General features: G+C 40.2%; 2 protein-coding genes and 1 long non-coding RNA gene across 4 annotated transcripts in view; 2 read left to right on the top strand and 1 right to left on the bottom strand.

The window, feature by feature from the left end:
- The window catches only part of LOC122641885, a 31,132-nt gene extending 22,242 nt beyond the window's left edge, over positions 1-8,890 (bottom strand). Inside the window, exons 1-2 of one of the 2 annotated variants that reach the window (XM_043835206.1) lie at positions 8,722-8,890; positions 8,523-8,605 (exon numbers count right to left, since the gene is read on the bottom strand). In XM_043835206.1, coding sequence (XP_043691141.1) covers positions 8,523-8,568 — 46 coding nt within the window. In that variant the 5' untranslated portion in view covers positions 8,569-8,605; positions 8,722-8,890. Of the gene's footprint in view, positions 1-8,522; positions 8,671-8,721 lie in introns of those variants that run through there. The other variant, XM_043835205.1, reaches the window with a different exon arrangement.
- On the top strand, positions 8,322-8,568 carry LOC122641886. The gene is made up of 2 exons (XR_006329982.1): positions 8,322-8,455; positions 8,493-8,568. It is a non-coding gene; the product is annotated as an uncharacterized LOC122641886 (long non-coding RNA).
- A 347-nt stretch (positions 8,891-9,237) lies between the features above and the next one.
- Positions 9,238-11,936, top strand: LOC122641559. Its single transcript, XM_043834833.1, has 3 exons — positions 9,238-9,413; positions 11,346-11,424; positions 11,692-11,936. Exons 1-3 carry the CDS (start codon positions 9,262-9,264, stop codon positions 11,758-11,760), a joined length of 300 nt encoding a protein of 99 aa, XP_043690768.1. The 5' UTR covers positions 9,238-9,261; the 3' UTR covers positions 11,761-11,936.
- Positions 11,937-12,231: the final 295 nt, after the last annotated feature.

The raw sequence follows: 12,231 nt of genomic DNA, 5'->3' as shown, positions 1-12,231 counted from the left end.
GCTAGTGGAGTTGGGAGAGACAGGTTTAAATGTGATCACTGTGGGAGAACTGGGTACACCAAGGATGGGTATTGGTCTCTTCATGGTCGTCCTCCTAGCACACGTGGTCGTGGTGGTCGTAGAGGGGGAGCTCGGGCTCACTCCGTGATGACTGAGGCAGATGCTACACAAGATGATCCCGCTTTGGTAAATACAGTCCGTCGGATTATATCCCAGTTGAGCACATCTCCTACACCTACTGTGGCCAGCTCATCATCGTCCTCAGCCTTGCAGGTCTCTACCACAGCTTCTACTGCAGCTCAGTCTTGGGTCATTGACTCTGGTGCCACTGACCACATGACTGGTACATCCTATAATTATGATTCCTATACCATTTGCTCTGGTAAGGATAAAGTTAGGATAGCTGATGGCTCCCTTTCCTCCATATCTGGTAAAGGTAGTATACCTGTTACCTCATCTATTTCCCTTACTTCAGTTCTTCATGTTCCTAACCTTACAGTTAACCTTTTATCTGTGAGTCACTTGACTAAATCTCAAAATTGTTGTGTCACCTTTTTTCCTTCTCACTGTCTTTTTCAGGATTTGGTGACGAAGAGGATTATTGGTAGTGGACGTGAGGAGAAAGGCCTTTACTTTTTTTACCCTGTTTTACCCACAGCTCAGTCCTATGTGTGTGGACGTGATGATAGTAGTTCTGTGGAGTCTGTTATGTTATGGCATCGGCGTCTTGGCCATCCATCTTTTGTTGTAATAAGGAAACATTTGCCTCACTTATTTTCTTCTGTTGCTTCTTCTCATGTCTTTCAATGTGAACCATATATGTTTGCCAAACATTTTCGTTCCTCTTATTCATATCATGGTAATAGAACTGCTGCTCCTTTCCATATTATACATACTGATGTTTGGGGACCTTCCCCCACTACCTCTTTATTTGGCTTTCGTTACTTTGTGTCTTTTGTTGATGATTTTTCTCGTGCTACTTGGACTGTTCTTATGAAACAAAAGAGTGATGTTTGTGAGGCATTTCAGAATTTTTATCAAATGATTCTTACTCAATTTGATACTCGTATCAAAATTGTTCGGTCTGATAAAGGGGGAGAATATATGTTTAGTGGCCTCCAAGCCTTCTTTACTAATAATGGAATTCTCCATCAACTAGCGTGTGTTGACACACCCCAACAAAATGGGGTTGTTGAGAGGAAAAATCGCCATTTATTGGAGGTCACCCGTAGTCTCTTGTTTGGCATGCATGTTCCCAAGACCTTCTGGTCTGCTGCTCTCTCACTGCTTTTTTTCTCATCAATCGCATGCCAACCAAACTTCTTGCTTTCAAATCTCCCTTAGAAGTCTTATCTCCATAGGTTTCTGCTTTCACTCTTCCTCCTAAAATCTTTGGTTGTGTTTGTTATGTGCACGTTAACAAATCACATCACACTAAACTTGATCCCAAAGCCCTCAAGTGCCTTTTTCTTGGCTACCTTCCTACTACCAAAGGTTACAGGTGTTATCACCCATCTTCTCGCAGGTGCTTCATCTCTAAAGATGTCACCTTCCTTGAGTCTGTACCTTTCTTTGCCCCATCTCAGTATCCTCTTCAAAGGGAGAATTGTGGAAATGAACAGGCTGCTGATTTTCTTCATTACCTCTACCTATCTCTCCCTTTATGCTTGACATTGGAAAGTCTGTTGATAGGACTGACAGTGGTCCTAGTAAGGAGAAGGATTACCACATTACATACAAAAGAGGTGAAGGCTTGCATAATGAAGGAAAGAAGACCTACCAAGAGTCCTCTTTGGATCCAGATCCACATCCTGAGATTCACCCTTCTCAATCAGGTGATATCCCTCTTTCTCCTCCATGTGATTTAGACCTTCCTATTGCTGTTTGAAAAGGGAAAAGAACTTGTACTAATCCTATAGCCCAGTTTGTTTCCTATGATGCTCTTTCTCCTACAGGTCTTGCCTTTATTGCTGCCCTCTCTACTGCTTCTATTCCCAAGAATGTTATTGATGCTATATCTGATCCAAAGTGGAGACAAGCTATGTCTGAGGAAATGATGGCACTTGAGAAGAATGGTACTTGGCAACTGGTGGATCTTCCCAAGGGACGTGTCCCGGTTGGATGCAGATGGGTCTACACAATCAAGTACAAATCTGATGGCAAGGTTGAGAGATACAAAGCAAGGTTGGTGGCCAAGGGATACAGTCAAGTCTATGGAATTGACTATCAGTAGACATTTGCTCTTGTGGCCAAACACAACTCAATCAGAGTTCTTTTGTCATTAGCTGCCAATATAGATTGGCCATTATATCAGTTGGATGTGAAGAATGCCTTTCTTCATGGCAACTTGGAAGAGGAAGTATATATGCAAACCCCACCAGGCTTCAAAATGCCTTCAGCTGAAGGGAAAGTGTGCCTCCTCAAGAAGGCACTATATGGTCTCAAACAGTCACCAAAGGCATGGTTTAAGCGCTTTTGGCAGGCTATTCTGAAGAATGGATATTCCTAGAGCTAAGCTGATCACACTCTCTTTACCAAGCGGGGCAATGGTACCATTATAGCCCTCATTGTCTATGTTGATGATATTGTAGTCACAGGAGATGATATAGCTAAGATAAGTAACCTGAAGAGCTACTTGGCACAACAGTTTGAGATTAAACATTTGGGCCCCTTGAAGTACTTCATAGGAATTAAAGTATCAAGGACCAAGAAAGGAATCAACATATGCCAACGGAAGTTTGTTCTTAATTTGTTAACAGAGACAGGAATGTTGGGCTGCAAACCAGCCAATTCCCCTATTGAGCAAAATCATAAACTAGGAGAAGATTGTAGTCCTTCTCTTGTTGATGCGGGAAAGTACCAAAGGCTAGTGGGGAAGCTTATCTATCTTGCTATGACACACCCAGATATCTCCTATGCAGTGGGAGTAGTGAGCCAATTCATGCATACTCCCAAGAGTGGCCACTTGGACGCCGTGTATCGCATTCTCAGGTATTTGAAGTCTTCCCCAAGGAAAGGACTATTGTATGCCAGACACAACCACTTGAAAGTGGAAGGTTTCACTGATGCAGATTGGGCTGGCTCCATTCCAGACAGGAGATCTACCTCCGGCTATTGTACCTTTATGGGGGGTAATTTGGCATGAAGGAGCAAAAAGCAGCATGTTGTAGCAAGATCCAGCGTAGAGGCAGAATTTAGAGTTATGGTTAATGGAGTATGTGAACTCATATGGTTGAAAAGACTTGTTCAGGAACTGGGATTTGACACTGAAGGCCCTATGAGACTCTATTGTGACAACAAGGCTGCCATCAGTATTGCCCACAATCCTGTTCAACATTACCAAACTAAGCACATAGAGGTTGATAGACACTTCATCAAGGAGAAGATAGACTCTGGCTGCATTTGTACTCCTTTTGTGAAGACTGGTGATCAGTTGGCGGATATCCTCACCAAAGCCCTTGCCTCTCCTTAGTTTAGTACCCTTTTAAGCAAGCTGGGAATGCATGATATATATTCTCCAGGTAGAGGGGGAGTGTTAGAGTTGATAGTAGATATGTAACAGGGGTAGTTTAGGAACTAGACTTTGGACTAGTTGCCAATTTATGTATGTTATCTTTTTATGTCTCCTTCCCTCTCTTGTCTCCTCCTTCTTCCTCCTTCCTCCTTCTCCAACATCTTCCTCATTTCTCCCTTGCTTCCTTAACCTAAATCTCAACTAGTTAATGACCCAAGACTGGGCTATAGTAGAAGCTGAGGTGGAGACCTGCAAAGTTGAAGATGAAGAGGAGCTGGCTACTGTAGGTGTAGATGAAATGCTCAACTGTGACATGACTCGGCGAACCACTGCATCTACTAGAGTAGAGTCATCTTGTGTAGTACCCGCCTCAGTCATTACAGAGTGTGCTCAAGCTCCCCCTCTATGACCACCACGAGTACCACGTCGTGTACCAGGGAGACTACCATGAAGAGTCCAGTACCTATCCTTAGTATGTCCAGATCGCCCACAATGATCACATTTGAACCTATCTCTGCCTACTCCACTAGTACCACTGGTCTCCACTACTTCGTCTTCCCCACAATTAGGCCCCTACTACCACCACGGGTGTCATGGAAAGAACTGAGAGCTGATCTCTCAAGGGATGATGCTAGTGGTGGATCCATAGCAACACGCCGAGTCTCCTCACTCTGTAAGTAACTACAAACCTCATCAAGGGATGGAAGAGGGGACCAGCCTAAAATTTAGAGTCTGATTGGTTCATAATCTTGGTTCAGGCCACCAAGTAAGGTGAAGATACGCTCCTTTTCAAAAATGTGATATACCTTTACCTCATCCTCTGGATTGGTCAACTAAAGGTCCCTGTAGTGGTCATACTCCTCCAAGAGACTAATATAAGCATTGTAGTACTCAGAAATGGTTCTGTCACCCTGCCCCCATCGAATTAATTTTTTGGTGAAGCTGATAGACCTTGACAAAGTTACCTATCCTATCAAATGTCTGGGAGACACTATCCCAAATTGCCTTGGTAGTTTCTTTCTGCATAAATCTTCTCCCAATCTCGGGCTTCATAGAAAAGATTAGCCAAGTCATCACTGTGGAATTTTCGGTCTCCCATTTATCATAGCCAGGAGAACCAACCTCTGGGGCTTTAATAGCACCTGTAATATACCCAAGCTTCCCTTTCCTCCTAAGGGAAAGCTTCACTGAGTGTGACCAGTCCAAGTAATTGGTACTATCAAGCTTCACAATAGAGATCTGGAGGTGAGAGCTCTCATAAACAAGTTGAGGAATTGGGGTAGGCTGTGAATCAGCCGAACCAAGTTCAGATGTGATTGAATCAGCCATATGGTAAGGAGAATAACACTTGACCATAAACAAGACTGGCAAAGACAAATGGGGAGTACACACTCAACCCAAATATAGAACCCAACACCAGATTCGAATTTCAGCAAGGTAGAAAACACATATAACTTGAGGAAAAACTTCAATAGAACACTTTCAAGGAAGAAATATCAGCTCAAACAAGCTCAAGGACTTCACACAAGCTGCTCATAACCATTCTTCAACAAGAGAATCCACATATTGCATTTCAAATGCAAGAAAAAAAGAGACCAACCATTCTCAGCTGTACCTGGACAGAAACAGAGGTTCCACGAAAAAGAGTTGTGCTCTCAAATGGAGGTCTATCAACAAGGGAAGGCATATGAGGCAAGAGAGACACCTTTAGGCAATTCTAGTAACCCAGTCCAAGATCCAAATACATGCCGAGAGAGAGAGATAGAGAACCTGCAACTTAAGCCTGGCGGTAATCCTTGCAGCAGCTTGGTAAGTAGTTGTCACGGCGTCACGGCGATCCAAGTCGGTGGAGGGGTGTCACGCCGATATATCGACATGTCGCCCGCCATGGCAACGCCATGGCGAGCATGTCGACTCATGTTTTATTTTTTATTTTCTCTATTTTTAATGTGTTAATAGATGTATACTCAAGCCATGTTTTATTTTTTCTATTGTTTCTCAAGTTTTAAGAAGAAAATTCAGAAATCGAAGAAGAAATCGAAGAGGGAAAGAAGAAATCGAAAGAAATCGAAGAGGGAAAGAAGACAGGAAGAAGAAATCAAGAGGGAAAGAAGACAGAAGAAGAAATCAAGAAGAAATCGAAAGAAATTGAAGAGGGAAAGAAGAAATCAAAGAGGGAAGAAGAAATCGAAGACAGAAGAAGAAATCGAAGAGGGAAAGAGAGTCAGGAGGAAGAAATCAAAGAGGGTCGCCATGGCGTAGGTCGCCATGCAGCCCTCTCCAGCGCCAGGACGCCATGACAACTATGGCTTGGTAAGTGTCAAATCTTCAACAGACCTTCAATACATCTCAAGTAGCAACTTCAAATGACTAGATAGGCTATATACGGCCTATTTCATGCTTCTCCAACAAATGGTTTTACATAGAAGTCTCCTCCTTGAAATCCTAGGGCACAAGGATTTCAAAGAGAAGAAAAATAGGAACAAGGGACTGAACACAACTCTCAAACCTAAAGCTCTGATACCAAGTTGATTTTTAGGTTAAGAATGTAAGTAGAAGAAGGAGAATCGGTTGAAGAAGGAAGAAGAAGAGAGAGTATTTCGATTCTAATGACTTGTATGTGAGAGTAATCTCTCCACACCTATATTACTTCATTAATAGGAATGAGAGAATTACATACACCTCCCTAGGGAGGGGAGGTAAAAGGTAAAAAGGATAAAAAATAGAAAATACACAATAGGGCAATTAGACAAAAGGCTAGTTCCCAAACTACCCTAATCACATAACTTCTAACAGTTACATACGGGATTAGCTTATACATTTAGTTTATTTTCATGTTTCAGTGTTTTAAATTGAACTGGTCCAGAACAAGTTCAAATTAATTGACTTGAGTCACCTACCTTTTAATTACTTGTAAAGTATATTTGGGACCACAACTCTCCACGATTTTGAAAGAGGTTGTGATTTGTAATTAGAGTCAGCTAGGAGCTTTTAGACTCCTAGGCTGATTAGGACAGCAGGCGTTCTGGCCATTATAAATAATAAAAAATCGTGGGGACTCTCTTCAGACCTCACTTTTTGAAAATTTATTCTAAGCTGCCGCTGCAACTTGTCTCTTCCATTGGAGTTTTGTCTTGTGTCTGATCAAGGCTAGTGGGATTGGTGTTTGCTCCAATCGACAACTGGCGGTGTGAAGCCCGGGTGGTTCTTTGAAGCTCTCCTTCAAGTTCTGATCTTTTATTAAAGTTTTCATCTTCAAACAAGCTGCTGCCAAGGGATCTCTGCAACAACAGTGAGTTTGAATCATCTCCATCCACAACAATTCTTCTTCTAATCCTCTCACAGCCCAACCCTAAGTTTCTTTTTGTTTTCAATTTTCCCAAGACCTAAACATCACCCAGCCGTATTTAACCATCAATTCTGCCCTGCACTTCTGGGTTGAGGAAGGTAAGTAAATCAACCCCCCCCCCAGGTTAGAACCAGGGATTTTCCACTCAATGAAAGCCAAAAGGGAGACAAAAACTATCCGGAAAAATAGAGGATAAACCAAGAAGGAGAAAAGATCAACTTAACGGAAGGAAGCTCACTGTCTCACAACCCATATTTGGATCTAATTCTCCTCTCACCTATTGAGAAACTCGATCAAAGTTTGGTCCTCATCTGACCATCCTAACCCTACAACTCAGCAATTTCTCTCTTTTCAAAAACCCAAACCCTAAACCTAACTTTGCTGTCAATTCATTCCAGCACACTTCCAACCATTAAAACTTAATGTAACCTTCACTGATAGACTCCCCTACATAAAGTTGACCTAAACCTACCATCAAACCCTAACCCTAATTTCACAATTTTTACCTATTTTGAAATAACTTGAGAAACTCTCTCTCTCTCTACACACACCCACACACAAGCAATGAACCCTATTGCAAAATTCTTATTTTGGAATCTCATATGAACTCCTATTTCCAATCTTCTTTTGTAGAGCTATGAAAGAAAACGCACTAATTTGGGCGGGATGGATACTTCTACTTTGTTTGACCCCTCTAGTATAATGTGTAAAATTGGTTTTTATAATAATAGTATCTAATAGTATATCTAAAAATATATTTTAAAAATCTGTAACAGTCCATGTCCTGTACCTGCATTTTGGAATCATAGTTAAACTGTAAATAGTGTGTTTCGCATGAAATCCTGGATTCTCAATCTTGCATTAAAATCCAAGCTTCAATTTCTAAAATATAGATGGATGTATTGAATCCTGGATTGCAATGCAAAGATTTGGATTCAGATTGTTTTTAGTTGCTATTTTCATGGTTTCATCACATAGAACCATATATCTTCCATACCATCAATCAAATACGGACCTCGAGAATGCAAAGCTTATGTATGTCTCTTAAGTAATGTCAATTGCCAAGTGAAAAAAAATTATTAGAAAATGCATATCCTAAAGCAATGCCATTATTAGTTCCCACGTTAAACGATAACAACAGGGACTCAACTTTGGTATGCATTTTAAACTTCCCAAGTGTGGCTCTATTAGGTGCCCAGGCTAAGATAGCAGATTTAGGTGAACCAGTCTATAAAGAAAATTAAATTAATGAAATATACAGGAAATTTAAAACTAAAGACCTAGGGACATTGGAAGAACTAATTTCTTTCTCCTAATGGTAAAAAATTATTATTGAGATAATCTTCTGAGAACTCCTAAATAGAATAATAAACTTATTAAAATGGTATACTTCCTATCAAAAATGATGTTAGACACCAAGAACCCAGAGGAAACGCATAAGCCAAAACCATTGTCTAGTTTAAGGTGCTCATGAAAAAATAAATTGCCGGTATTGAAAGCTTCAAGAGCAATTTCTCTTCCAGCACAAACAGCCAGATAAAATTACTTAAGGTAATTAATGCATTCAAGAGAATTTAATTTTAGCATCCACAGTCTTCTTCTTGGTCAAGCAAGAGCGAGGAGCAGAAGATACAATTTCTAAACAAGAGCAACCAGCACCTGAGTCGGGTTCTCCAGAGGAATGATTTGAAGCAGCCAATGCCATGAAAAAACAATTCAAGATCCCCCCAAAAGCAGTTGATCTACAACATCCTCGCAATGAAAATAGCGCAGAAGATATTAGTCAATTTAATCCTACAGCACAGACAGGGTGTGTCTTAACCTTAATCGCAGACTAAAAAACGCAGATGAAGCATACCTTTATTGCCAGATATTAGAGTAGTCGTCTCCCACGTCGGCCGTAACCCTAGCGTCGAATTAGAAGAACTCCAATTGCCTTCAAACTCGATCTTAGAACGCAGATTCACGAACTGACAAAGAGGGCGGAGTCGATTGGCGGATTGAAAATGAAGGAAACCTCAATTGTGATTCCAAGCTCAAAATTTCAACAGAATGTAGCAGAGATCAGCAGGAGATAACCCTACAATTGATGATCAATGTCACCTCCACCTACCCTCTCTCTCTCTCTCTCTCTCTCTCTCTCTCTAGTCTCATTAAGATAGAGACCTCAGGGAAAAAAAGAAAAAAAAAATAGTCACCGTCTTTCAAAATCAAGTTTCCTTTTTTCACCCTTCTCAATATCCTAAATCCTACTGTTTCGCCGCTTCCTACATGATGTTAAATAAAGGGTAGATTGGGAATTTAAATTAGCGGAAAATAAGAGCCGAATTGCTTTGGATAAAGAAGACGCTAGTTTGTTTGCAGAGGATTGCGCACCCGCAGACGCGAGAGAAAGAAAATGGAGAGGTTTTTTGGCAGCGCTTACCGAGGAGACCCAGGGGTTCCACATACCGATCCAGAACGATTCCTGAATATATGGATCGGATCGGCTGCTTTCTCTGCTCTCACCTTTTTCGATCCCTACATGTGGCAGCTCTCCAATCAGCAAAAGTAAGCTCCTCACTCATTCCCTCAACTTCTCCTCCAATCCAGAATCCGGCTGAATCCTAGGGTTCATCTTTCTGCAATTATTTTTCTTTATCTATTTAATTAATTACTTTGAAAGGTTTCCGGGACTTTTAAATCCCTTTCGTTTTGTGAGTGCTGGATTCAAACAACATTGCAGAGATGGGTAGAAGTTTTCATTTGTTGTCTAGATAAGTACTTGTTTAGTATGCAAAATTTTGATACTGGACTAGGGTGTTGTAATTGTTAAGAAACTCTTGATTGTTTGAAATCCTACCAGCCAGAGGTATATTAATCAATAATAGTAAGAAATACTGTACGGTAAAGAATTAGAAGTTGTCTTGTTGTCTATGGTGTCTTTTTTACTAACATTGAAATTGTTAAAGTGGTTAGGATTTCTAGTGAGGCCAGTTTTTCACTTGGAGATGCCTTAGTGGGAGTCAACAATTCAAGAATGTCTACAATGTTACATAACTGTTATGGAAAGTTCTCACAGTGTTGTTATTATTTGAATGTAATGTTGTGTATTATCCCACTATTTTATAATGCTGAGAGATGAGGTAATATGGCATCTAACCACTGGTTTAGACCATAAGAGTCTAGAGAGAGAATGTAGTTTGTGTCACTCACAGGCAAAAATGAGTTTCGGATATCTTGCATTCAAGTAGTTTATCGTGGTACCCTTGATTCTGTCAGTGATTGACATACCTACAGGCTTCTACCAGCAGTAAAACCTTTTGAAGGGCATTCTACCTTGTGCTTGGAGTAGGTCCAGTAAGAGTTTATGGATTTTATTCCTTTGGGTATTTGGGTATGGCAGGGAAGGATATAACATTGACAGATGGTTCTTTAGTTAGATCTTCAAAATCTTTTTCTAAGTATGGTTCCACATTGCGATACTTGGATTTACCTATATTCATGAATTTCATTTCACCAACAAATGCTTGAACTCATGGCAACAAGCCTTAAGAGTCTATACCCTTTGGATGGACCCCTTTTTATGTGGATAGTTATTCTCACTACTTTAGGAAACCAGAAGTATTCTGAGTGTCTGACTAACTTCTGCAGTACATCAAGTTTTCCTTTTCCTCATCACACTTTTGGATGTGGTTTAAAAATAAATCACATGTTCTTGAACTATCCCTATATGAGCCATTTAATGCAACAAACTGCGTAATGGAAGGACGATTCATTTAACCATGGATGCAGGGAGCTTTTTCATATGCATAATTGCTTGATGCGCATGCATCCTTTTGTTTATGAAGTCATTGATGCAATGGGTACAATTATATTTTGGATGGTTAAAAACATTAGGTTAACCTTCAGGCTTCATATCCTCGTGACCTTATATCTCATGATTCTCTATACATACTGTTCGCCAATTTGACTTCCATTAAGATGTGTGAAGATTTGAAAAGTAATCTCATTTTCTTTCCTGTTTTTTAACAGTATTTTCATAAGACCACTTGAGGGAAGTGATTGTATGTTTTATTATTTTGGTTCATAACAGTGTTTCTGTTATATGCCAATGCCAATGCATTCATTTGCCTAATACATGGTCTTAATGTCATTATGACACCCTATTTCCATTGGTGCACCTAGGCATGTAACTAGATGCTCTTAAGTGGAACTGTATCAATGAATACACTTCTTAATAGTAAGTGATATGTTTGTATTTAATCTGTTTAAGATGAACTTTGTTTGAAAATAGACGGATAAGCTTAACCTATATACTATTTACTAGGAACTGATTTGAAAACATTCCTTTTCTTCCAAAACTAACATCTATATACACATACATGCATTCATGTGTCCATCTTGTTCCCTTGTGTCTTATCATTATGACCGTGCCAAATACCACCAGCCGCTATTCACTTTTTCTCCTCTTCTTGCCTTACACAATGCTTCTGTCTTCAGCTGGCATGATAAGGCAATGTTGTTTGAGCAGCACCACTGGAAGAAAGCACTGGAGAAAAGAGAGCCCTATAAGTTCAAGGTAAGTGCTCCCAACTGATAATCCTCTCATCATTTGGGTTGTGAGATCGAAGGTTCTAGTTTCCCATTATTGATTGTTTTACTTGGGCCTGTAGATCCACTGCTCAGTAATTTCTCATGATGAGTTTCTTAACAATAACATACTGAAATGTCTAATAAGTTTGTAGGTTTCGTCTCTTGTATTTGGGAGTTGTAGCTTTCTCACTAGTTGGCTGTTTCTACTGAGTGGTTGATTATTGATCCATAAATAATGTTTTTCTTGTTGCAGTGGAACCAATACATGGACAAGGACCTGCGCGAATCTTACTATTTCAATTGGCCCGTCTACTTTCCATAGATATTCTCATCTCACATGTCTTGTTTCTTTGTTATGTTGTTATAGATTGTTAATGGACATACTCTTCATCGCATGGATAGATCCTATGGTTTTTTTCTTTTCTTGTCATTAGGTTCTCATAACAATGAGTCTACTGTTTCCTCAAAAGTGGTGTATATTCTTGCATGGATGGTTAAGCTCAAATTAAACAGCATTGCTGTCAGTGAGGGTCTTTCCATAAACCAATTGTGTTACAATGCTTATGACAAACATGGCTTCTTCCCCCCCCCCCCCAGCCAAAAAAAAAACTTGGGAGTGTGGCACCCTGCTTAACAAGCGAGCCCGCACAGTATTGGGTACATATGCATCACAGAAACCTTGACCGAATCCGAGTTTGATTCTGTGTGATCAAATTTGGGAAACCATTATCATTATTCATATGGATTATCTTTGTCATCCCACTTAACCAAATGATTGCCATGTCTTGCAGTT

The sequence above is a fragment of the Telopea speciosissima genome, chromosome 10 (genome assembly GCF_018873765.1).
Source record: "Telopea speciosissima isolate NSW1024214 ecotype Mountain lineage chromosome 10, Tspe_v1, whole genome shotgun sequence".
NCBI lineage: Eukaryota > Viridiplantae > Streptophyta > Magnoliopsida > Proteales > Proteaceae > Telopea > Telopea speciosissima.
Note: the sequence above shows the minus strand (reverse complement) of the source record. Positions and strands in the feature narration are given on the sequence as shown.

What these genes read in the sequence shown, in the direction of transcription:
- LOC122641559 (XM_043834833.1), top strand. Translation starts at nt 9,262, where the DNA reads ATGGAGAGGTTTTTTGGCAGCGCTTACCGAGGAGACCCAGGGGTTCCA. An exon ending in CAGCTCTCCAATCAGCAAAA is followed by an intron (nt 9,414 to 11,345) that starts GTAAGCTCCTCA and finishes TTCTGTCTTCAG; the next exon opens with CTGGCATGATAAGGCAATGT. An exon ending in GAGAGCCCTATAAGTTCAAG is followed by an intron (nt 11,425 to 11,691) that starts GTAAGTGCTCCC and finishes TTCTTGTTGCAG; the next exon opens with TGGAACCAATACATGGACAA.